Below are 27659 nucleotides of genomic sequence, written 5' to 3'. Positions count from 1 at the left end.
AAATTTGAATTCCTACAAGATTCCAAATAGATCTGGTTTTCATAGTTCTCCACATTTTTGAGTGCCCTTTGTCAGAATTACATATGGATGAACAGAGGTAGAGATAAGTTTGACACTTATATTATCAGAAGATCTAAGGATATTTGAACTAATCAGAGTTTCTCATCATAAGTGGTTAAATGGTAAATATATGTAAAAGCAACTCAGTGGAAACAATAGAATCCTCTTGCTTCCTCTCTACCTATGATTGGCCCAAGCCCTTTCAATTTTTTCTTCTAAATATCTCCAAATCTGCATTTACTTATCTAACTGCACTAGCATGACTTAGTTCAAGTTCTCATTGTATCTCACTTGAGTGATTGGTATGGTTTTCTTACTGTGTTCTTGCTTCTAGTGTCCCCACTTGTGTGATCTTCTGAAAACATAAATATGATGGCATCATTTGCCTACATAAAACCATTCTGTGACTCTGTGACATGTAGGCTTGACAGGACAAAACCCAAGACCCCAATATGGCATATATGGCTAACCATCATGTAGGTCTCATTCAGGACAAGCTATATAATTTTCCCAGAGCAATGAAAATTATATATGAAAATGTGGTGGGCATTACTAATAAATTCAGAATTTCAATGTGGTGACAGAAAAACATTCAACCTAGCACGAGGTTTTCCAAGCACAAAGCCCTGTGCTATTGCACAGGTATCATAACCGTGAAGCTGGTCTTGATCTCACCACTTACCACATAATCTTTTAAAATTTCCTGACAAGTAGCCTCTGGTGTAGGAATTGCTAATAATCATATGTCACTTTCATAAGTGTTTATACTGCTTATGAAAGTTCTATGTGTCATAACTTCGTATGATTTTAGATCAAATTACGTTTGTTTGGGTTACAAATGTTGAAAGAATTTGAAACCATTTTGTATTTGAAGATATTTGGAATGGTCAAATGGTGTTATTAAAATGTTTTATTATACAGATAACATGTAGTGTGAAACTCAGTTTGAAACCCACCCTATTTCAACTGAGAAATTAGAAAAATTTCCTGCCTCTAGCAAGGGATGATGAACCAAATTAGATTTTTATGTTTCTATTGATATTTTCATCTCTACCATCTCTATCATTATTTATGCTTATATTAGAAGTTTTCCAGAGAGTGTATGGATAAGCTATTACTGTGAAGCATTAAATCAAGTCTAACCAGAAATAATAATTTTGAATATCAGATGGTTAAATAATAAGAGATATTGTAGGCCCTTTAATAGAAGGATATGTTATACGAATTGGAAGGACTCATGACATCACAGAAAATGTATCAAAATGGTGATGATAATGATTGAAGAGTTATAGTAGCATTAATTTTAAAACAGGCTAATTTAGAATCATGAGTAATTTTGAATTCATGAAATAATACTTTTTTGGGGTAGTATATTAGGTAGACATTCTCCTTGCTCACATATAGTATGAACTGCATGACAAATACGTTTTGCTTTGTGAACAAGTCCAAACATAAGAAAAACTGTTTTGTTTCATAGTTTTGAAAAGCAAAAGCAAACTAAAAATAGTTTGAAACAAATATGTTTCAATTTTATACTTTCTCTAATAAGCCAAAGAACGTTATTTTATTTTAATATCTCTAGTTAGGATTTACATGTCAGAAATCATTTTACTTAAAAATCTTTGGCCCTTTAAAACTTGTTGTTATGGAAGATATTTTTATCTCCTTTTATGATACAAGGCCTTAATAAAGGAATTTGAAAAATGAATAGAAGAAAAATTTAGTTGTCTAAAATAATGTAAAAATTAATTTATATAAATAAATTAGTAGGAAGTTGATATGCAGGAAAAAACAAAGGTGAAGGCAATTTGGTAGACCATTACAGTAATTTCAAATAAAAAACTAAAAAAGTTCAATAATCCATGCTGAAATCCCCAGCTTCTTACGAGCTGGTATTTTTAATAATTTACTAGAGTGTCCTTGAGGTTCCTAGGAATGCTGGTGCAGTAATGGTCCCATTTTCCAAAGCCTGGAATAATTCCTTTATAATACAAGGAGTTTTTCACAGTCTTATCCTAGAAAAAAAGATTGTTAAAAATAATTAATCCTATCATCCTAAAACTTTAAGGCTTATAATAGTATTATTAGCTTGAATTCTATATAAAAAGAAATAGAAAAAAAACAGAAAAAAATCATAGAACTTCTAAGGATAGAATTCTCACCTTAGCAAAATATATAGAAAATATAACTTCTATATAATTTTTTTATTTAAGAAACTATTTCAATGCTTATATCTATAAATTATTTCTGTATGAGGCTAATTTTTAAGTTTTAAAAACAAATATCAGCTTAAGGAGATTTTGGGCTCAGACAATGGGGTTTTCTAGATATACAATCATGTCATCTGCAAACAGGGACAATTTCACTTCCTCTTTTCCTAATTGAATACCCTTTATTTCCTTCTCCTGCCTAATTGCCCTGGCCAGAAATTCCAACACTATGTTGAATAGGAGTGGTGAGAGAGGGCATCCCTGTCTTGTGCCAGTTTTCAAAGGGAATGCTTCCAGTTTGTGCCCATTCAGTATGATATTGGCTGTGGGTTTGTCATAGATAGCTCTTATTATTTTGAGATACGACCCATCAATACCTAATTTATTGAGAGTTTTTAGCATGAAGGGTTGTTGAATTTTGTCAAAGGCCTTTTCTGCATCTATTGAGATAATCATGTGGTTTTTGTCTTTGGCTCTGTTTATATGCTGGATTACATTTATTCATTTGTGTATATTGAACCAGCCTTGCATCCCAGGGATGAAGCCCACTTGATCATGGTGGATAAGCTTTTTGATGTGCTGCTGGATTCGTTTTGCCAGTATTTTATTGAGGATTTTTGCATCAATGTTCATCAAGGATATTGGTCTAAAATTCTCTTTTTTGGTTGTGTCTCTGCCCGGCTTTGGTATCAGGATGATGTTGGCCTCATAAAATGAGTTAGGGAAGATTCCCTCTTTTTCTATTGATTGGAATAGTTTCAGAAGGAATGGTACCAGTTTCTCCTTGTACCTCTGGTGGAATTCAGCTGTGAATCCATCTGGTCCTGGACTCTTTTTGGTTGGTAAGCTATTGATTATTGCCACAATTTCAGCTCCTGTTATTGGTCTATTCAGAGATTCAACTTCTTCCTGGTTTAGTCTTGGGAGAGTGTATGTGTCGAGGACTTTATCCATTTCTTCTAGATTTTCTAGCTTATTTGCGTAGAGGTGTTTGTAGTATTCTCTGATGGTAGCTTGTATTTCTGTGGGATCAGTGGTGATATCCCCTTTATCATTTTTTATTGCATCTATTTGATTCTTCTCTCTTTTTTTCTTTATTAGTCTTGCTAGCGGTCTATCAGTTTTGTTGATCCTTTCAAAAAACCAGCTCCTGGATTCGTTAATTTTTTGAAGGGTTTTTTGTGTCTCTATTTCCTTCAGTTCTGCTCTGATTTTAGTTATTTCTTGCCTTCTGCTAGCTTTTGAATGTGTTTGCTCTTGCTTTTCTAGTTCTTTTAATTGTGATGTTAGGGTGTCAATTTTCGATCTTTCCTGCTTTCTCTTGTGGGCATTTAGTGCTATAAATTTCCCTCTACACACTGCTTTGAATGTGTCCCAGAGATTCTGGTATGTTGTGTCCTTGTTCTCGTTGGTTTCAAAGAACATCTTTATTTCTGCCTGCATTTCGTTATGTACCCAGTAGTCATTCAGGAGCAGGTTGTTCAGTTTCCATGTAGTTGGGTGTTTTTGAGTGAGATTCTTAATCCTGAGTTCTAGTCTGATTGCACTGTGGTCTGAGAGATAGTTTGTTATAATTTCTGTTCTTTTACATTTGCTGAGGAGAGCTTTACTTCCAAGTATGTGGTCAATTTTGGAATGAGTGTGGCAGGATACAAAATCAATGTACAAAAATCACAAGCATTCTTATACACCAACAACAGACAAACAGAGAGCCAAATCATGAGTGAACTCCCATTCACAATTGCTTCAAAGAGAATAAAATACCTAGGAATCCAACTTACAAGGGATGTGAAGGACCTCTTCAAGGAGAACTACAAACCACTGCTCAAGGAAATAAAAGAGGATACAAACAAATGGAAGAACATTCCATGCTCATGGGTAGGAAGAATCAATATCATGAAAATGGCCATACTGCCTGAGGTAATTTACAGATTCAATGCCATCCCCATCAAGCTACCAATGACTTTCTTCACAGAATTGGAAAAAACTACTTTAAAGTTCATATGGAACCAAAAAAGAGCCCGCATCGCCAAGTCAATCCTGAGACAAAAGAACAAAGCTGGAGGCATCACACTACCTGACTTCAAACTATACTACAAGGCTACAGTAACCAAAACAGCATGGTACTGGTACCAAAACAGAGATATAGATCAATGGAATAGAACAAAGTCCTCAGAAATAACACCACATATCTACAACTATCTGATCTTTGACAAACCTGAGAAAAACATGCAATGGGGAAAGGATTCCCTATTTAATGGTGCTGGGAAAACTGGCTAGCCATATGTAGAAAGCTGAAATTGGATCCCTTCCTTACACCTTATACAAAAATCAATTCAAGATGGATTAAAGACTTAAACGTTAGACCTAAAACCATAAAAACTCTAGAAGAAAACCTAGGCATTACCATTCAGGACATAGGCATGGGCAAGGACTTCATGTCTAAAACACCAAAAGCAATGGCAATACAAGCCAAAATTGACAAATGGGATCTCATTAAACTAAAGAGCTTCTGCACAGCAAAAGAAACTACCATCAGAGTGAACAGGCAACCTACCAAATGGGAGAAAATTTTCGCAACCTACTCATCTGACAAAGGGCTAATATCCAGAATCTACAATGAACTCAAACAAATTTACAAGAAAAAAACAACCCCATCAAAGAGTGGGCAAAGGACATGAACAGACACTTCTCAAAAGAAGACATTTATGCAGCCAAAAAACACATGAAAAAATGCTCACCATCACTGGCCATCAGAGAAATGCAAATCAAAACCACAATGAGATACCATTTCACACCAGTTAGAATGGCAATCATTAAAAAGTCAGGAAACAACAGGTGCTGGAGAGGATGTGGAGAAATAGGAACACTTTTATACTGTTGGTGGGACTGTAAACTAGTTCAACCATTTTGGAAGTCAGTGTGGCGATTCCTCAGGGATCTAGAACTAGAAATACCATTTGACCCAGCCATCCCATTACTGGGTATATACCCAAAGGACTATAAATCATGCTGCTATAAAGACACATGCACACATATGTTTATTGCGGCACTATTCACAATAGCAAAGACTTGGAACCAACCCAAATGTCCAACAATGATAGACTGGATTAAGAAAATGTGGCACATATACACCATGGAATACTATGCAGACATAAAAAAGGATGAGTTCATTTTCTTTGTAGGGACATGGATGAAATTGGAAATCATCATTCTCAGTAAACTATCGCAAGAACAAAAAACCAAACACTGCATATTCTCTCTCATAGGTGGCAACTGAACAATGAGAACACATGGACACAGGAAGGGGAACATCACACTCTGGTGACTGTTTTGGGGTGGGGGAAGGGGGGAGGGACAGCATTGTGAGATATACCTAATGCTAGATGACGAGTTAGTGGGTGCAGCGTACCAGCATGGCACATGTATACATATGTAACAAAACTGCACATTGTGCACATGTACCCTAAAACTTAAAGTATAATAATAATAAATAAATTTAAAAAATCAACTATAAAAAAAATAAGATACAATAAAAACAAATATATGGGGAAAATGAATATAATTTTGTATTAATAAAGCATGCTTTTTCCGAGATCCTTAAACTTTTTACATGTGGTAGTTGGTTTATCTTCCTGTTACTGATATTGAACAGATAACCAGAAATTATTTGCCTTATTTTTATATTTTGCTAAGATAATAAATTCTTTCAATTACTGGACTAGCTTGTATAAACAATTTAATGTTTGATGCCTTCTCTTTGGGACTGCCATATGGGTACATCTCTGTGGCGCCCTACATAGAAGAGGCTTAGACTTCTCTGCAACATTGATGCCAAGGGTAGCTGTGTAACTTGCTTTGGTCAATGCAATGAGAGGAGACATGTGGTGTGCCATTTGTATGAAGCAGCCATCAAGTCATTCCTGCACTGTCTGTCTTTTCTCCCCATTAATGTAATACTCTGCATCCAAGCACAATGCAGTCAACCAATATTGGACAAGTGAATGAGAAGTGAATCTTTGTTGTTCAAAGTTACTGAGGTTTTGGCAATCATTTGTACTATTGGAAAATTTAGCTTAATCTGAAGAATTACACTAATATTTTTAAACATATCTTGTTCTATACTTGATTTTGTTCATATTTACTTTACTTATATAAACAGATAATAAAATAAAAGCCATAGGGAGTAAACACATTTATAAACAAGCAAAAGAAATGAATTTGTGTTGATTGCCCACTGTCTCATTTGTGCTGCCTCAGTGGGTACTATGAGGGAGCTGGCACAGGGCCTCTCTCTTGTGGAATATATAAGATCTCAATTCCTCTTGAAATTTTGTGAGAAGCTCTTGAGATAACCTTCTTTTTCTTCATCTTCCACCAACCACATACACACTTCCCTATATCCTCTCCTTCCCTGGATTGATTGTAAATATTCTCCCACTAAAGTCCCATTATAAAGACAATGCTGTTGGGAGTTGGAAAATTGGATGTGGCATTCAGTTTATTCTTTTTATGCTTACTAATTTATTTTGTCAGATACACTTTTTTTAAAAAAGGTTAAGTCTTAAGGATAGTCAGAGTTAAGTTTTATTGATTTGTTGCTGGTGTTATGTCAGACTTGGAATTATAGCATTTTATTACTTATTCTGCTTACACCAGTAAGTTTTAATTATTGCAGACAGAGAAAACAGAAAAATTAAAAGAAAATTATTCTTCTCCCAAAAATAGGGTGCTAGAAAATGGTCTGAAACATATTAACTCGTCTTATACCACCATCTATTCTTTTTCTTTCTCTCAATGTGGTAAAATATACATAACATAAAACTTACTATTTTCATTCTTTTTAAGTGTGCAGTTCAGTGGCATCAACATTGTCGGGTAACTGTCACCACAGTCTACCTCCAAACTTGTCATAGTTCCAATTTGAAGCTCTGTATCCACTAAATAATACCTCCTTATTCTGCTCTCCTCCCAATCATAGGTAACCACCATTTTTCCTCCTGTCTCTGTGAATTTGAGAAAGATTTGACTCTTCCAAATGCTTCATATAAGTGGAATCGTATGTATTTGTCCTTTTGTTTCTGACTTATCTCACTTAGCATAATGTCTTGATGGTTGATTCATGTTAGAGTATGTATCAGGACGTCATTTGCTCTCAGTTGTATTCAGTATTTTTCTTTAGCTAGACAATATGACTAGGTTTGTTTGGCAACAAAGTTGAGAAAGGAATTGGAATTAATGAGCTTAGTGAACAGCAAATTAAAGCATATCTTTTGAGAGAGAGAGGGAGAGAAAGAGAAATGGCCTGGGGAGCAGACAGGGAAACTGCAGAAGCTGATATTATAGCACTTGTATATTTTTCCATTGCACTGGAAAATTAATTTGAACACTTTTCAGCACTTCTTCATTTGTGGTTTACATTGGACACAGAGCTTTTTAGATTTATTGCTTGGTTTGAAAATGGACAAAAACTTTATAACAGCCTCCCTATCCATCCCGTCCTTTCCAAATCTTACAAAAACCAGCAGGTTTTTCTATTAAAAACCTAGTCATGTGAATCCTGTAAGAAGATGTCATTGTTATAAAACAATACAGTGAGCGGTGAGGACAAAGAATGCCAAGTTAAACACAAAAGGGTAAAAAAAATCTGTCCACATGTTCCCACACCCTTAGGCACTTATTCCAGTGTGAATTGCCTGTAGGTTTCTTATGACAAAACTTGGCCCACCAGGCAATTCATCCTCAGAAGGGCTCAGCTCTCTCCAGAAACTGCATTCATATTTCCCAGATGATAATGGCTTTTATCAAAAGCAGAAGTTGAAGAACAGGAAAGCTCAGCATCAGAAAAGTAGTCCAGCCCTGAGGATGAGTTTCACCTGCAGGCCAGTAATGGTAAGGGCTAGAGAGCAAGGCAGTTGTTGGGTTTGGGTGCTCAAAGATGGGAAAAGCCAGTGCTCATCAGATGGCAAATGATTTTCTTGTTCTGGAAATAAACAGTATATTTGCAATCTTAGTTTATGTTTTTTGTCTTTAAAATATATAAGGCAAATGTGTCAATAAATGCATAGAACTCAGGACAAAAATAAAGTACTCTAAATGTGTGCATAACATTGTTATAGCTATAGAGGTGCCTCTACATATATGCCCATAACAATATATATTTTAATAGGTATTTGTGAATCCTTCTTATAGCTTTCTTGCATATACAGATAAACCTATTTTAAAACTTATTGGAAATTTAAAGATTACCCGCAGACTTAGCCTCCTGCTGCAATAACCAGTCCATGCAACCCTAACTCTGGAAAGCAGCACTTGTCAACTTTGTGACTTTTATTAGCTACATAGGTATCTTGTCCCACCATAAGGATGAGATCAGAAAGCCTTTTTCTTGTTGATGAGCCTACCCTGTGGTTGCTGTTTTATAAACCCACCTGCCTGTTCTGATACTTAAGAAATTGCATTGAGTCTCAGGGGCCAAATACCGTTGCCACCCTTTGCTTGGGGTGTAAGTGTTGACTTCCAAATTGCAATTCGTGCCTATCAAAATAATTCATTTGTGGCCTGGCTTAGCCTTTTCCATGCTGAATCATGCTATATAAAACCATTTGTCATTTTTTCCTTCATATATATGTCAGACTTGGTTTTCTAAATTCAAAATATTCAACCAGACAAACAACAAACCCTAGAGCATTGTATCCTTACAGGGACTTTAAGCCTTTTCTTCCACTGGGGCTTAATATCCTGGCTTCTCACCTCAATATTTGTGGTAATAATGCACTCTCCATTTCATATGAAGTGACTTTCTAGCTGTCACTGATTAAGCTGTTCTTCCTCAGTGCCCTGATTTATATCCCTGAATTTTTCAGCCTCCTACCAGTGACAAACGGAAACTAGCCCTTTGCATATAATGAATACACTTGGCCTATGTACAATGTAGACAGATGTACTGTATCATTAAACACTGTGTTAAATAACTCTTGAATTACAGTTGAACTGAGGAAATACTTACATCCTTATATTAGGAATCATGGAATTTGTTTGGGGTTTTACATTGAAGGAAGAATCACAGAACTATATATATTCAAGATAAGACACTACTATTTATAATGCACAACATCAACATTAAAGTTTCTTTCACAAACAGAAAAATAAGGGAATTACAAATGCTCCCTGTAGAATGCAGTTCCTTGATTACATAATGTTACTACTCTACAAGTTCCACATCATATATTAAAATCTAAAAAAATCTAAGCTCTGAAAGAAAAGGCTGCACAATAGAAACATTTAAGAAGTGTTGCAGTATAAAACAAGAAACAATAAAGCTAGAAAAATAAAACACCTCATATATAGTTTGCTCTTAGTAGGCATATCTTAAGTTTAGCATTGAATTGAAAGACACTTTAATCTGATAGAAAAGTGGTGAATGTGAGAATTTAGAATTATCTTTCTATGGGTAAAGCTTATATGCCCAATTATGACCACAAATAATTTAGTAGGCCTGATATATATGTCCACTCGCACACATGAAAGAAAAGAGGGGAAAAAAGGATTATCAAAAGTGTTAAGCAAATGAAATAAAAAAATAAGTTATCTTAAAATAGCCATTGACTATAGGTTTATTCTTAAGATAGTTAAGGAAATTCAGATAATTCAAAGGAAAAACTGTCAGATGAACCCATTTTTTTTGCCTCATATTCCTAGTTCTTTTCCTTTACAGCACCCTTTAGAGCACATCTCACAATGCTATATATACACTTATTTGGGGATACATAATTTTTGTAATTTTCATATTCCCCATCAGACAGACCCTGAAAATCTATATAAACAGGAACTGTTTCATTTTTATTTACTGCTGATTACTTAGCCAGACACAGAGTAGTGCTCAAGAAATACCAGTAAATTGTATGAAAGTTTTTCTTCTTTTTTGCATTTCAGGAAAAAATGACTCATCTGTTTTTAAATAAATTTTATTGTGTATATTTGAGGTTTAACAACATGATGTTATAAAATACATATAGATAATAAAATGGTTACTATACAGAAGCAAATTAAAATATCTATCATCTCACAGTTACTTTTATTTTTGTGACAAGAGCAGCTAAAATCTACTTATTTAACAAAAATCTCAAGTGTCTCCCAATTTTATTGCCTATAGTCCTCCTGTTATACATTAGCTCTCTAGACTTGTTCATTCTACATATCTGCTACTTTGCGTCCTTGGCCAAATCTCTGTTTGCTACACCCCTAGCCCCACTCATGGACTCTTCTATTTTCTATGTATTTCGAATTATCCAAGGATTTATTCATTTTCATCATTTAACTCATGCTTACTGAAGGCCTGCCTATGTATCATTTCTGTTTTTTATACTGTACATGCCTCTATAAACAAGATACCTTCTCTTCAAGGAGCCTAAATTCCTAACGTTCAGAGGAAGAGACAAACAGAAGGACAAGTTCGACCCTGAGACAATGTTCACAAAAAGAAGAGAGGAATGAAAAAAAAAAAAAAAGAAAGAAAAGCATCAATTGTCCATTTAAAAGCTATAGATATAGCTTAAGGAATTAATGATGAATATTTCTTTTCATAATAATCTCAATGGGAAGAATAAGTAAATGTAAATTTTATGATAAAAAGATCAACCAATAGTTGGTATAATAAGCAAAACAAAATTTTCACTTTATAGTAATATATTCCATTTCAATCATGAAGACCAGCCTGAGGCATCAGGTCAATTAATGTAATAACTTGCTACATAGAGACTTAGGCATAACAAGTGAAATTTAATTTAGTGGTCTCATGCTAATCATCGAGGGTCCAGAAGACAGCAACAACATAATTAAAGAAAAGAAAAATAGAATTATAAGGTTAACTGAAGGAACTAGTGCAATATAGCCCAGAAAAGGAAGGCTAAAAGATGTTTAATTTCATTTTTTTCTAACACTTGAAAGGATATAGAAGAGGTATGATATTAGGGCAAAAGAACTGGTATGAATATTAATACAAATGTGCCAATAAGAAAAAAAAGTGCAACTAGGGAATTTGGGTATTTTACATTGATTAACATTTTTTCCATAATATTATGTGATTTTTGCTCTGGAGTTATGGACAAGAAATAACTTACCATAGGCTATAACATAAGTGAGTGGAGAGTGTTTTGTTTTCTCTGTGGTTATTATTTATTTATTTATTTATTTATTTATTTTACAGAGATGGAGTCTACTCTGTCACCTAGGCTGGAGCGCAGTGGCATGATCATAGCTCACCACAGCCTTGAATCCTGGTCATGCAGTCCTCCTGTCTCAGCCTCCCAAGGAGCTAGGACTCTGGAGTGCTCCCCCACCTGGTTCTGAGGGTATTTCTGTGGGGTTATTTGAGTTGTGCTTTTGTAGCACAGATTGGAGATGTGCAATAAATTGTGACCATGCTGTCTCTTCTTGAAAAGAAGTATCAACATTGGTTAAAATAAGCCTAATAAACTGCAACAGATACTATTAATCATTTAGTATGCCCACTAAAAATTAGACTACGATTTTTCCACTGGACTCCTTTTCCTAAATGCATAAAACCATTTAATGCATGAGAAATTCATAGCTAAGTACCAGAGCTGAGTCCATTATTTGTACTTTTATTTCTGCAACCTATTGAATATTTACATTAAAAATTTCTGAATACAGTTTGTAAGCTAACGCGGAGTGATTACTTCAGATATTTTGAAAAGTAATTTCATGGTCATTTTTTTCTAGTGGTTTTATATGCTTTAGTTTTTTAATCCTAAAACGGGTTTCTTCTCTGACTCATAATTCTACTCTGAATCATACTACTTTAATATTTCATTCAAAGATGATTTGATTAACAAAAAATACCAAAAATCCCTATTCTGAATACAAATAAGCAAAATAGATAGATGTTACTGTTCTCATCCTATCAATTTTTAGTTCAAATTGCTAAAATGACTCAAATATTTTAAGGTTATGCAACCAAAACCTGATAAAAGCATTATAAAAACATTTATTTTTCAAACTGATTTTTTCCGGTTCTATAGTCAAGTTAACGTTCAGTTGTTATTAGGTTTCCCTGTAGGTTCAGGGCTATTTGGTTTTCTATGGTCTCTGTTCACAAGTACCTTAAAATATATTTTAAAAGATAATGGGAGGCACCTATATAAAACATTAGGCAATATTAGTTCAATACATAACCAAGTGCCTAATTGTAAATTATAGACTATCCGTGTTCACTAAGAGAGGACTATTAGTGCAAGTGAGGGGCAATCAGGAAATGTTCTATAAAATATGGTGGATGTTGTAGCTTGAAGGAAGACTAGAATTGGTTGAAGAAAGACTGAAATTGGTTAAGAGGAGTCAAGGAAAATACAAGTAACAGATTCAAAATAGAATTTGTGCTGGAAGAGTAAGAAAACTAAACTCAAGGCCGGGTGTGGGTGGCTCATGCCTGTAATCCCAGTACTTTGGGAGGGCCGAGGCAGGCGGATTATGAGGTCAGGAGTTTGAGACTAGCCTGGCCAACATGGTGAAACCCCGTCTCTACTAAAAGTACAAAAATTAGCTGGGTGTGGTGGCGCGTGCCTGTAGTCCCAGCTACTGGGGAGGGTGAGGCACAAGAGTCGCTTGAAGCTGGGAGGCGGAGCTTGCAGTGAGCCGAGATTGTGCCACTGCACTCCAGCCTGGCGACAGAGCGAGACTCCGTCTTAAAAAAAAAAAAAGAAAGAAAGAAATCTAAACTCAATAGGATGGTCATAAAGGCGAAACCTTGGGAAAATTATGCACAAAAAGCTGAATGGTTCATTGAAGAGTTCAAACTCACTTAGAAGAGCAAAAGAGTTGATTAGAGACAAGAATGCAGGGACGTCGGGGGCCAAGACTGCATGGTATATACTGTCTAAATGAAAAAATAAACAAGAAGCATAGACATCAAATACTGTTCACTGGAAAAGTTAATTTAGGAGAACCAGCAAGAAAATATAGAAAGATTATATGGCAAATCCAGGAAATGTTTTTGTTGTTGTTAGCAATACAGATATTGTTGTTAGCAATAATGATATTTTTCTCCAAATTTCTACCTTTTACTTAATCTTCCACAGTAGGTCTAAGTGGTTGCCCCACCTCTCCTAACTCCACCCCCACCACAGGTGCACAATCTCACTGGAAGCAGTGGCGTGCTGGAGTGGGCTCGCAGTACCATTAGGGTTGACTCTGTGCATCTCTTCCCAGCTGCATGTAAGTGGCTATAACAGGATTATTTACAACTTGAAAACTGGAAAATGCTACAAATCAAGAGTTTTGGGGGAGTAGAGGGAAACAGTTTTGTAAACATCGATTAACACATCACTGTGCACAACTATGTATTTTACCGTATTCTTTTCAATTTTTTCTTAGTTACAGTCAGTTTTGCTTCTCAGCTTCTTAGTTTTTATGAACCAATCAGAAAAACGGCTATAGAATACTTATACTGCTTAAGGCTAGTAGGCTAGAAAACATGAACATGAAAGCTCATAATCTATTCTAGTTAGTGCAATGTAATGTCCACAAACTATGAAATCTGATGGAGTTACTCTCATAAAAATGTTTTCTAAATGTCTAGTTTTTCCAATATTCCCTGATGGATACACTACAGGAAGAAAAGAAATCAAGGCTGACTTCTATGATAAATCCCTGGTGCTAGAACGGATATCCTGCAAGAAGCAATCATCAAATACCAGGTAACAAGACATCTTTAACAAGAATTCCTGTTTCAGGTGAATTTACACAGTGGGCAAATCATCCAGATTTTAGGACTTGGGATAAGAGCAACAATCTTCAGACAAATCTCTGCAAATTGCTCTTCATAAATTGCTTTCACAATAACTTTAATAAATCTGAGATTCTGATATATCCAGCTAGGAGATCACTGAATCGTTTTCTAAACATATGGTGACACTGTGACTGACAGCAGGGTATCATTAAAGAAACAACAGCTTGAATAAAGGAAGAAACTTGAGCTCCCAGACTTGCCAGGGAACTTACTTCCATATAGATTGGAGGTGACAGCTACAAAGTTATTGCCCATTTTTTTCTGTGCCACTTCAGAAGTAATAGCATCTAAGATGATAGGCATGTCATTCGTTCATTCACTCAACATAAGAAATTCAGTAGGGCAAGAGATGTTGTTAGGGGCAAAATTAATTACCAAACTGCATGTAATTTAAAAAAGGAAATTAGTACGTTTTCTTAGGAAAATAGGAAAGTCTTAAAATGTTTTCTTTATTTATTTAATATGACATACAGGAGTAAAGAAATGACACTTTATTGTAGGAGGAACTAGAATGTGAAAGGAACAGTATGTGTATATTTCAACAATAGGCTTAGGCTTCATATTTTAGTAAATTAATATATTTGGAAAAATGCAGATCCCTGATGGGAACTAAATATGTCCCCTAGACTTACAATAATATGTGCAAACTCATAAGAATTAGCTTACCAGGAACAGAAAATTAGAAATTTATCAAGGCAAGAGCAAACTGCCCGTCTGCCAAAGATTGCATCATTGCAGATGATTATGTGAGGTGGTGTTTTAACATGGGAATTCATCCCACTTTTTGTTTCATTGTTTGCCTCTTAACAGAAACAAATATTTGGAAAGTTTTCCTGCCCTACTTTTTCTTACTAAGTGGGTGAGTGTCCCTACCCTTTTCTGCACACCCATGACACAGAGAGAGGAAGAGGCTTAAAGCCACATTGAAGATGTGCAGCACTTACCTATGGTGTTCCAGGCTCAGAGCCCAAAGTGGAGCTGTTTGAAAAATCATTACCCTTCTATTTATCTAAGGAGAGTATATTTGTTTAAAAGAATGCCCTATTTAAAATCTCTGCCTGCCATTTTTAATTTCTATTTATGGTCTGGTATCTCATAGCATATTAAGCTACTGTGTTAGCGAAACAAATAAAAGAGAAGGTGCTTCTTTAAAAGACAATACATTATCTTAGCTCTTTATGTTGTATTCCTTTTGTATATTCTACTACAGGAGAGACTGTATTTCTCAGCTGCTTCAAAGTCTCCAAGTTATCTTTATTTTGTTTCTCAATACATTTAAAGATGTAGTTAACTGAGATCTTTAAAGAGTTTCACCCACTGTGCATACCTTACTGAAGGTGTTGGATAAGCAATGGTGAAGACATGAGACATAATGTCAATGGTGATGATGATTCTGGTAGTCAGATTTTCAAAGTGCCAAAAATTTGGATTAATCCCATAGCAGTATTAAAATCACCATAGTCAATATTTTTTTCCTTTGACATACATATTATAAAATAGTTTATTATTCTCGCTTGCCAACTGCATTCTATAGCAGAAAGCACAACAAATTGTGAAGAACTCATTATAGTTTGAATTGGGCAAACCTGAGTCAGATTACTGGCAGTTTTATTAACTACTTGTGTTACTCAGACAAGTTCCTTAATTTCTCCAGGCCTTAGTGGCCTCTTCCATAAAATAAGAAAAGCAACAATTATAGTTAAAGGTGTTAAATGAGACAACATACATAAACTGCTTAGCATACTGTAGTAATTAATGCATTTTCTTCCCTCTAAATTTGGAAGAAAAAATATGGACTTACTACAAATTTATTTTCAGGCTCTTTTAAGATATAAAGGACTAAAGAATATGTTTTCAGTAGAAATATTTTCTTTAACATTCATTCATTATAAAAGTTTAATTTCCCTTAATGTTTATATTTTCTGAAGTTATCACTAATTTAATATATTCTACTATAAGGAAAGAATAATTATCCTATTTATTTTGTTGGTGTATATTATTATACCTTGAAATCTTTCCATTCTTTTTGTTGTTCCTTTTTCAAATATTCATTTTTGACATCCTCCTACAAAGGAATACAAGATTAGATTGAATAAATGAGCACTTTTTCCAATTATTTAGTATTCTATACCATGATTTTTGCCACTAAATTTATAATAAAAGCAAGCCTTGACATGTTTAATTTTGGGCAGCTGGAAAATAATAGCAGAGGCATTGGATAGGCACATGGTAAAAAGAAATAGGGTAAGTTATTGGAACAATCCAAAAATGTAAAGAATAAAGTGAGACTTTCAGAAAAACAGGATAAAAAATAGTTGTATTGGTACTTATAGTAACAAATCATCATATATAAAGAATTTAGCTTTGTTTATATAAAGCAAGGCACACCCATACCCTCCCCACTCCAAGTACATACAAGTCTTCCCAGGCATTCTTGCATCTTAATAACACTACCATTTTATAAAATGTAAACAAGTAAAAAACAGAGGGGTGAGATATTTTTAAGATTTGTTCCCCATTTTAAAATTAAAGATTTGACCAACATTATCTCTATACTGCTATGTGACACTAAGATCATTATTCCATTTCTTCTGTGTATATCATCCTTTTTGTTTTACTGTTTTAAAATTCAAATTGCAAACATGAATGAATATAAATCTACACACAAGTTGAATAAATGTGTCTATACTATGCATATAAAAATTAAAAACCCACAACTTTCTTACCAATAATCTAACACAGAGCTTTAGTTATCAAATGTAAAAGGGCATTTTTATATTTTAGAAGGATGTGATTATGTTTCTACTGCATTTTACATATTTTAGAAGGACTTTATTAAATATATGAATATAAAAACATATTTCTTAAGCAGAAAAAGGAGTATACTACTTAACATTCCAACTATTCATATAAAAACCTGTAATAGTACCTTATGGCCTATTGATGATCAAAATAATTCAAATGATAGTGAATCTGGTTTCATACATTGTCACATATAATACAAATATAAAAGGCATATAATGTACAACAGCTTATTTCTCTTCTGGAATATGGTCTGTTACTTAACATAGTAAGCTTTCAGCTCAACATGACAATAACTTGTCACAGTTAATTTTTTAAAAATCAAATAAACCAATTAATAGAGGGTAAGCAACATGGACTATTCATTTCAAGAAAATATGAATGAATTCAAACAATACTAAGCATAATTTAAATATTAGCTAATTCTACAGACACATAAGTATCTTCCTGTGTTCACAACTTACATGTTTTCTAAGTGTTCAAAAAATACCAGTTTACAATAATTCCTGTATGATAAATACTATATGAAATCACTTTTGTTTTTTCTCAGAGACTCGTCATAGTTTGGCATTTTCTTTTAAACTCATGTCTGCAATAACTCTCAATGTGAAGGAAACTTTAGGATTAATTATAGTGGATATAGCTTTTCTGACATTATTATTCCTCAAACAAGGACAATTTACTGGATAGCTTCACACTGTAGAATAACTAATGACCCCATCTCTTTTTGGCACTCCAAATTAAACATCTTTCAATGAAAACAGAAAACAGATGTTCAACATTAGCAGATGTCCAGGGTGACACACTAAACATATGCAGGGAGTGGAAATCCTAGCTCCACTCACATGTGTGAGAAATGCTGACCAGTGCATGGAGGATTTCCAAGCACCATCACTTGGTTTTGTAAGAATAGAATTTCATTCATGTATTAGATAATGAGATCCTCCCACATTCCAAAGTCTATACTGTGCCAAATCTATTTTTTTAACAAAGTGTAATGATCTACTAGAAATTTTAAACCATAATTAGTTTTCTTATTTTTATATTATTTCTACATAAAAGAACAAAATAAGCAAAGAACTATAATATGCAAAAATAATTTATCTGCACTATCAAAATAAATTCTTAAATGTATCTATTTTCCTTAAATTCCAAGTGGCTTCCACCATTATTCACTTTAAGCCTACTCAAATGCCATCTTCTCAGTGTAGACTTCCCTTGTTCAATTCAGGCAGAATCTCTGAATTGAACTATCTGTTTTTCTCCCCACTAGAAGCTTTGTGAAGGCAATGAGTCATCTGATTTATCATTCTATTTCCAGTGCCTAGAATAGAGGAGGTGGTAGATACTCAACAAATTATTTGTTGATTAATTAGAAAAAGATATAGTCATTTTTTCCTCCTCCCTTTCTCTATTTCTTTATTTTAGGGGTTTGTGGGAGGTAATTCCTCACCAAGCAGTGCCACAGTACCCTGCATGTGATAGACAAGGAATAAAAATAATTATCTAAATCAAGGTGCTACCCTAACTAGCCCCTTTATAAATGATGTTTCAGCCAATATTATTTTTAGTTAAAGCATAAGTACATACAATAAAATGTATTTTTCTTACATTTTCTGTTAGATCAGTTTTGACTATTGTATACACATGTGTTACCTTCACCAAAAACAAGATAAAGAACCTCTCCATCCCCCTGAAAGGTTAACCTATAACCTTTTTCAGTCAAACCTCTCTTCACAGTGTCAACTACTTTTGGACTTCTATCATCACAGTTTACTATTGACTATCTTACTAAAAGAAATCATACAATATATCCTTTAGGTGTTTCCAGTTTTGTTCTCTTTGAATAATGTCTCCAAGATTTTTCCATGTTCTTAAATGTACCAGTTTGTTACTTTTTACTAGTATTCCAGTATCCTAATGAACTTCACTTTGTCGATTCATTTTCCTGTTGATGAATATTTGTGCCTTTCAATTATTTTATTATTAAGACTTAGACTGCTATGAACATTCTTGTAAAAATCTTTTGTGTTTCTTTTTGACTCTTCTGTTAAATATTTAGGAATGGAGATGCTGAGTCACAGGGTAGATGTAGGTCTAACTTTAAAGGAAATAGTCAAAGATTTCTCCAAACTTGTGTAATTTGATGCTAACATCAGCAAGGTATAGCAGTTCCAATTGCTCCTCACCTCACCGTGTCACATGCCAACTCATGACACCAAAGTTATAGTTGCCTATGTTTAGTTCTAGAATCTTTATGGGTCTGCACTTTATGTGCAATGTGTCTGATCTGTCTTGAATTACTATTTTTTTCATAAAGTGAAGCTAATGATTATGGTTCATTTTTTCCCATACAAAAATATTTATTTGTATTTTACTTTTATCATATTTAAATTTCAGCCATACCTGAAAATATGAAATAATATCTAACTGTGGTTTTAAATCAAATTTTGCTAATAATTAATGTTGAACACTACCTTATGTGTTTCCTGGACATTACCATATCTTCTTCTGCAAAGTGTCAGTCAAGTCTTTTGCCCATTTTATAACTGGGTATTTTTCTTACTACTGTTGATAGGCAGTAGTACTTTACACATTCTGCATACACATCCTTATTCATATTTATGTACTGTGAACATTTTCTCAGTCTAAGATCTTTCTGTTGATTATATTAATCCTGTCTTCTTAATAGTAGATATTGATAATATTGATGAAGCCCACATTATAATTTTAGAAAATTTTATATCAGTGACTTTTTTTGTACTGCCTAAGACATAATTCCCCACACCAAATTCATAAATATATTCTCCTATGTTTTATTCTAGAATCTTTATGTTTCTGGGATTTATGCTTAAATGTTCGATCTGTCTTGAATTTTTCTTCTTTTTTGTATAAAGATAGAGGTTTAAGCTCATTTATTTCCCATAGAAATATTTTGTTATAAAGATTATCCTTTCCTCTTTGAATTGACTGGAGTCTTGTAAAAATTTATCAACAACACATGCAAGTCTATTGCTGAACTATATTTGTTCCATATTTCTACTTGTCTCTGTGTATGTCAATATGAAATTTTGTTGATCATCGCAACTTTATTGTAAGTCTTGAAATAAAGGGCGAGTCCTCCAGTTTTGTTCTTTTTCAATATCTATTTGATTATTATACATCTTTAGTCTTTTTGCTTGAATTTTAAAACAGCTTGATGGTCTCTTCAAAATAAACATTGAGAGGGATTCCTTTGTGTTTATAAATAAACTTGGAAGAATGAACATCTTAAACATACTAAGTCTGTTAATCCATGAACATAGTGTATCTTTCATTTATTTCAGTGCCTTTAAGTTCGTGTAGTAATATTTTCTAGTTGTCAGCATAGCAATTATATACCTTTCCTTTATATTTATTGTGAAGTTTTGCACATATTGTTTTAGATTTAATCCTAAATGTTTTATGTTTTCTGATACTACTCTAAATGTTATCTTATTTTTTTCCCAATTGTTCTCTGCTATTACATCAAAATACAACTGCTTTTTGTACATGGATCTCATAGTATCATTTGAGTAGGGTATTCTACATATACAATTGTGTTGTCTGGAAACAGGCAGTTTTACTTCTTCCTTTCCAAAATTTATGTTTTAAATTTATTTTTTCTTGTCTTTTGTGCTGTATTGGCTTCCAGTGCAATGTTGAATAGAAATGGTAACAGTCTTGCCTTCTCTTAGGTGAAATGAATTTCAACATTAAGTGTAATGTTAGGTTAAACCTTCTACTAATCAATTTATTGGATTGAAAAGTTCCTTTCATTCTGAGTTTCCTGAGAGTTTTTGTCTAAAGACTTGTTATTTTTTCTTGCATCTACTGAGATGTTCATATGGCTTTTCTCTTGTATTCTGTTAGTGTAGTGAATTATACTGATTGTTTTGAATGTTACACCAACCTTGTACTTCTGAAAAAAATGATACATGTTTATTATATATCATCCTTTTTATACCTGGCTAGATTTGACTTGCTAATATCTTGTTAAATGTTTTTATGTATGTTCAAGAGGGACATTTCTAATTTTCTTTTCTTGTACTGCTATTGTTAGGTATGAATAAGGGTAATGCTAACTTCATAAGGTATGCGATATATCCCCATACACTATATTTTCTGAAAGAGTGTACATTACTGGTATTATGTCTTCTTTAAATATGTGATGAAATTCATTAGTGAAGCCATCTGGGCCTGTAGTTTACATTGTGGGAAAGTATTTTTTTTATTATTACAAGTTTAATTTCTATAATAGATGTAGTATCACTTAGGTTTTTTGTTCTTCTGGCTTTGAGTGTAATTAGCTCTTTTTTTAAAATAACTTTTTTTTATTATACTTTAAGTTCTGGAATACATGTGCAGAATGTGCAGGTTTGTTACATAGGTATACACGTGCCATGGTGGTTTGCTGCACCCATCAACCTGTCATCTACATTAGGTATTTCTACTAATGCTATCCCTCCCCTAGCCCCCCACCCCCAGACAGGCCCCGGTGTGTGATGTGCCCCTCCCTGTGTCCATGTGTTCTTATTGTTCAAGTCCCACTATGACGGAGAACATGCGGTGTTTGGTTTTCTGTTCCCGTGTTAGTTTGCTGAGAATGATGGTTTCCAGCTTCATCCATGTCCCTGCAAAGGACATGAGCTCATCCTTTTTATGGCTGCATAGTATTCCATGGTGCATATGTGCCACATTTTCTTTATCCAGTTTATCATTGATGAGCATTTGGGTTGGTTCCAAGTCTTTGCTATTGTGAATAGTGCTGCAATAAACATACATGTGTATGTGTCTTTACAGTAGAATAATTTATAATCCTTTAGGTATATACCCAGTAATGGGATTGCTGGGTCAAATGGTATTTCTGGTTTTAGATCCTTGAAGAATTGCCACACTGTCTTCCACAATGGTTGAACTAATTTACACTCCCACCAACAGTGTAAAGGTGTTCCTATTTCTCCACATCCTCTCCATCATCTGTTGTTTCCTGACTTTTTAATGATCATCATTCTAACTGGTGTGAGATGGTATCTCATTGTGGTTTTGATTTGAATTTCTCTGTTGACCAATGATGATGAACTTTTTTCATATGGTTGTTGGCTGTGGTGTGCTGTATTCAGGAGACCCATCTCACGGGCAAAGACACACATCGGCTCAAAATAAAGGGATGGAGGAATATTTACCAAGCAAATGGAAAGCAAAAAAAAAAAAAAAAGAGAGAGAGAGAAAAAAAAGAAAGCAGGGGTTGCAATCCTAGTCTCTGATAAAACAGACTTTAAACAAACAAAGACCAAAAAAGACAAAGGACATTACATAATGGTAAAGGGATCAATGCAACAGAAGAGCTAACTATCCACCCATACAGGAGAACCCAGATTCATAAAGCAAGTTCTTAGAGACTTACAAAGAGATTTAGACTCCCACACAATAATAGTGGGAGACTTTAACATCTCATTGTCAACATTAGAAAGATCAACAAGACAGAAAATTAACAAGGATATTCAGGACTTGAACTCAATTCCAGACCAAGCAGACCTAATAGACCTCTACAGAACTCTCCACAACAAATCAATAGAATATACATTCTTCTCAGCACCACATTGCACTTATTCTAAAATTGATCGCATAATTGGAAGTAAAACACTCCTCAGCAAATGCAAAAGAACAGAAATCGTAACAAACAGTCTCGCAGACCACAGTGCAATCAAATTAGAACTCAGGATTAAGAAACTCACTCAAGGCTGGGCACGGTGGTTCACACCTGTAATCCCAGCACTTTGGGAGGCTGAGGCAGGTGGATCACGAGGTCAGGAGATCAAGACCATCCTGGCTAACATGGTGAAACCCCATCTCTACTAAAAAATACAAAAAATTAGCCAGGTGTGGTGGCGGGTGCCTGTAGTCCCAGCTACTCGGGAGGCTAAGGCAGGAGAATGGCCTGAACCCAGGAGGCGGAGCTTGCAGTGAGCCCAGATCGCAGCACTGCACTCCAGCCTGGGTGACAGAGCGAGACTCCACCTCAAAAAAAAAAAAAAAGAAACTCACTCAAAAACTACATAGAAACTGAACAACCTGCTTCTGAGTGACTACTGGGTAAATAACGAACTTAAGGCAGAAATAAATAAGTTCTGTGAAACCAATGAGAACGTGCTTGCTTCAGCAGCACATATACTAAAATTGAAACCAATGAGAACAAAGACACAATGTACCAGAATCTCTGGGACACAGCTAAAGCAGTGTTTAGAGGGAAACTTACAGCACTAAAATGCCCACAGGAGAAAGCAGGAAAGATCTAAAATTGATACCCTAACATCACAATTAAAAGAATGAGAGAAGCAAGGAAAAACAAATTCAAAAGCTAGCAGAAGACAAGAAATAACTAAGATCAGGGCAGAACTGAAAGAAATAGAGACATGAAAAACCCTTCAAAAAATCAATGAATCTAGGAGTTGGTTTTTTGAAAAGATTAACAAAATAGATAGACTGCTAGCCAGACTAATAAATAAGAAAGGAGAGTAGAATCAAATAGCCACAATAAAAAATGATAAAGGGGATATCACCACTGATCCCACAGAAATACAAACTAGCATCAGAGAATACTTTAAACACCTCCATGCAAATAAACTAGAAAATCTAGAAGAAATGGATAAATTCCTGGAAACATATACCCTCCCAAGACTAAACCAGGAAGAAGTTGAATCCCTGAATAGACCAATAACAAGTTCTGATATTGAGGCAGTAATTAATAGCCTAACAACCAAAAAAATAAAGCCCAGAACCAGATAGATTCACAGCCGAATTCTACCAGAGGTACACAGAGGAGCTGGTACCATTCCTTCTAAAACTATTCCAAACAACAGAAAAAGAGGGACTCCTCCCTAACTCATTTTATGAGGCCAGCATCATCCTGATACCAAAACCTGGCAGAGACACAACAAAAAAAGAAAATTTCAAGCCAATATTCCTGATGAACATCAGTGCGAAAATCCTCAATAAAATACTGGCAAAGCAAATCCAGCAGCACGTCAAAAAACTTATCCACCACCATCAAGTTGGCTTCATCCCTGGGATGCAACGCTGGTTCAACATACGCAAATCAATAAATATAATCATTTACATTAAACAGAACCAATGACAAAAACGACATGATTGTCTCAATAGATGCAGAAAAGGCCTTCGATAAAATTCAACACCGCTTCATGCTAAAAACTCTGAATAAACTAGGTATTGATGGAACGTATCTGAAAATAATAAGAACTATTTATGACAAACCCACAACCAATATCATACTGAATGGGCAAAAGCTGGAAGCATTCTCTTTAACAACTGGCACAAGACAAGGATGTCCTCTGTCACCACTCCTATTCAACATAGTATTGGAAGTTCTGGCCAGGGCAATCAGGCAAGAGAAAGAAATAAAGAGTATTCAAATAGGAAGAGAGGAAGTCAAATTGTCTCTGTTTTCAGATGACATGATTGTATATTTAGAAAACCCCATCATCTCAGCCCAAAATCTCCTTAAGCTGATAAGCAACTTCAGCAAACTCTTAGGATACAAAATCAATGTGCAAAAATCACAAACCTTCCTATACACAAATAATAGCCAAACAGAGAGCCAAATCATGAGTGAACTCCCATTCACAATTGCTACAAAGAGAATAAAATACCTAGGAATACAACTTATAAGGGATGTGAAGGACCTCTTCAAGGAGAACTATAAACCACTGCTCAAGGAAATAAGAGAGGACACAAACAAATGGAAAATCGTTCCACGCTCATGGATAGAATAATCAATATCGTAAAAATGGCCAGTAATTTATAGGTTAAATGCTATCCCTATCAAGCTACCATTGACTTTCTTCACAGAATGAGAAAAAAACTACTTTAAATTTCATATGGAACCAAAAAAGAACCCATATAGCCAAGACAATCCTAAGCAAAAAGAACAAAGCTGGATGCATCACACTACCTGACTTCACACTATAATACAAGGCTACAGTAACCAAAACAGCATGATACTGTACCAAAACAGATCTAGAGACCAATGGAACAGAACAGAGGCCTCAGAAATAATGCCACCTCATCTTTGACAAACCTGACAAAAACAAGCAATGGGGAAAGGATTCCCTATGTAATAAACGGTGTTGGGAAAACTGGCTAGCCATATGCAGAAAAGTGAAACTGGACCCCTTCCTTACAAATATATTACCCTGTTGTTCTACAGGTTAGAAGTTCAACAGAAGTCTCACTGAGCTAAAATCAAGGTGTGGGCAAGGTTGCATTCCGTCTTGGAGGCTAGAAGGAAAAATTTTTTTCCCTGATTTTTTCATATTCTAGGGGTCACTCATGTTCATTAGCTGTGGCTCCCTTTCTCCATCTTCAAAGCCTGGTCTTTATTCCATAGATCCATCTCTTTCTGACCACAGACAGAAAATGTCCTCTACTTCTAGGGATCCATATGGGCCCACCTGGATACCTCTCCATATCAAGTCCATAACTGGAATCACATTGGCAAAGTCTCTTTTACCATATTAGATAACAAATTTACAGGTTCTGGGGATCAAGGCATAAACATCTTTGGGGATCATTATTCTCCTGACCACATATATCTTTTAGACTTTACTTATTCTGTTAGGCTATATTTTCATATACAATTTTTCAATTTATTTTTTCATGGATTACTTGTCAACATGGTTTAAAAACTGAAATTTATTATGAGGTAATTAATAAAAATCTCTTCTCTTTGGTCTTTTAACCCTATTTTAGTTCGTTTCTATATCTCCAAGTTAACTGTTATTCTTATTTCTTGTTGAACTTATAGAATTTATTTTCCAAATTTCTTTATGCCTGCATAGACAAATACAAATATACATTCTTATTCTCATCAGTGTCATTCCACTAACAATTGCATATTACGTGTACTGCTTTGCTTCTTGACTTTTCACTTAACTCCCACTTACACTCTATAATAATATAATAATTATATAATATCTAGGTAATCTCTTCATATCAATCCTTGAATGGAGATATCATAGTTTATTTAATCAGACTTTGTTGATGGACATTTGGACAGTTAAATCCTCTACTCATACAAATCCTGCTGCAATGAAAAGCATATCACACACATCATTTCATAGGTGTTCCAGTGTGTGGGTGAATTCTCAAAAATGAAAATTCCAGAATTGGGAAATGTGCCGACAAATATGCTCCTGTTTAGTGTTCATAATATTACCATAATGCCTTCCATAGGGATTAAGAACCTGTGTCTTGAAATATCAAATGTATACATTTTTCTATTGACTCACCCTACAATGGATTAGAATTTAAGACATTTACATACTCCCCACTTCTCCTTTGCTACCCACCTCACAATTTTTTGTGATATTATTAACATTAATTCTTCTATTGGTTAATTTATTAACTTTGTATTATATATCTACTGAAACTTCTAGGTATTTTTTCTTTCCAATTATCTCAAATTCACTGAAAAGATAGGCTAACAGAACATTTTTTTCTTGAAACATTTGAGAGTAAGTTTCTCACATGATACCTCATCATTCCCAAATGCTTTAGTATTTCCGACCAGTGACATTCTCCTACATACACTCAGCACAACTGTCAAAATCAGAAAATTAACTGATATCATTTAATTCTTAGATCCCAATTGAATTTTGCCAATTGCCCCAATACTGTGATTTATAAGTAAAGGATCCAATTCAGAATCAAGTGCTGCATCTTGTTCTCATGTCTCTTAAATTCCTTTAATCTGGAATTGTTCTATACAGTCCTTCCTTGACTTTCATGAGTTTGATGTTTTTGAGAATTACAGCACAGTTATTTTGTAGAATATTCTTTATTTTAGGATAGTTCGATATTTCCTGGTCATCAGACTTGGGTTACACATCTTTGACAGAAATATAACTGAAGTGATTTGATTCTGAGTTCTCATTGCATAGTGTCAAGAGTTAGTGGAATTTCAATTTATCCCATTCTTAGTGATGCTAGCTTTGATAAATTGGTGAAGAAGGTTTCTGCCAGGCTTCTCCACTGTAATGCTGCTTTCATCTCCTTGGAATGAGTACATAGTTCATGGGGAGTTACTTTGAAATTATGTAAATATCCCATTTATCTTCAAATGTTCCATTTATTCATTCATTTATTTATGAGTTTGGAATAATGTGTTTTAATTTTATCCAAAGGATTATAATTCAAAATTATTTATTTTGGTGCTCAACTAGAGGTGTCTAGAATAAAACCTTCCAGCTGGTTTATGTGTCCTGTTGACATATTCCCATCATTTGTTGAGTATTTCCTTACTTTTTGGAACATGAAAATACTTCATGTTTTATTTTCCCTGCCCCGGAACTTGAATCAGCCATTACTTCGGGAAGCCCCAGTTCTTCATAGTAGAGAATGTTATTCAGAATCCAAGAGGTGGTTTACTAGGTGTGCTGTCGCTGCTGTGGAGGGCCACTAACCCCAAGCCCTCTCAATGGGTAGAAAGAGTACACAGCATGTCCACACATATCCAGCAATACTGATAATTCCAATGCATTACTACAGGGTTCATTCTGGCTTTCTCTTACTTCCTTACTTTTATTCTTTTCTATATAACTCATTTCTCTAATAATGAGTAACCTGGCTCAAGTTATTTCTAATATACTCAGTTATTTGATTAATCTTCCTGTATGTAACCAATTTGCTATCACTGTTACTGCTCCTTCCCTATGCAGAGTACCTCCTAAACAAACTCAAGC

The 27659-nt window shown here is 34.5% G+C and overlaps 1 protein-coding gene across 3 annotated transcripts in view; it reads right to left on the bottom strand.

Annotated features, from left to right (window-relative positions):
- Nucleotides 1-1919: 1919 nt before the first annotated feature.
- Nucleotides 1920-27659, bottom strand: part of CNBD1 (cyclic nucleotide binding domain containing 1) — a 622857-nt gene continuing 597117 nt past the window's right edge. For 2 of the 3 annotated variants that reach the window (XM_054656870.1, XM_054656871.2), the window contains 2 exons: nt 16085-16144; nt 1920-2075 (listed from right to left, as the gene is read on the bottom strand). In XM_054656870.1, the coding sequence (XP_054512845.1) occupies nt 1959-2075; nt 16085-16144 (177 nt within the window). In that variant the 3' untranslated portion in view covers nt 1920-1958. Of the gene's footprint in view, nt 2076-7907; nt 8254-16084; nt 16145-27659 lie in introns of those variants that run through there. The other variant, XM_016959647.3, reaches the window with a different exon arrangement.

This window comes from Pan troglodytes, chromosome 7, assembly GCF_028858775.2.
Source record: "Pan troglodytes isolate AG18354 chromosome 7, NHGRI_mPanTro3-v2.0_pri, whole genome shotgun sequence".
Classification (NCBI taxonomy): Eukaryota; Metazoa; Chordata; class Mammalia; order Primates; family Hominidae; genus Pan; species Pan troglodytes.
Note: the sequence above shows the minus strand (reverse complement) of the source record. Positions and strands in the feature narration are given on the sequence as shown.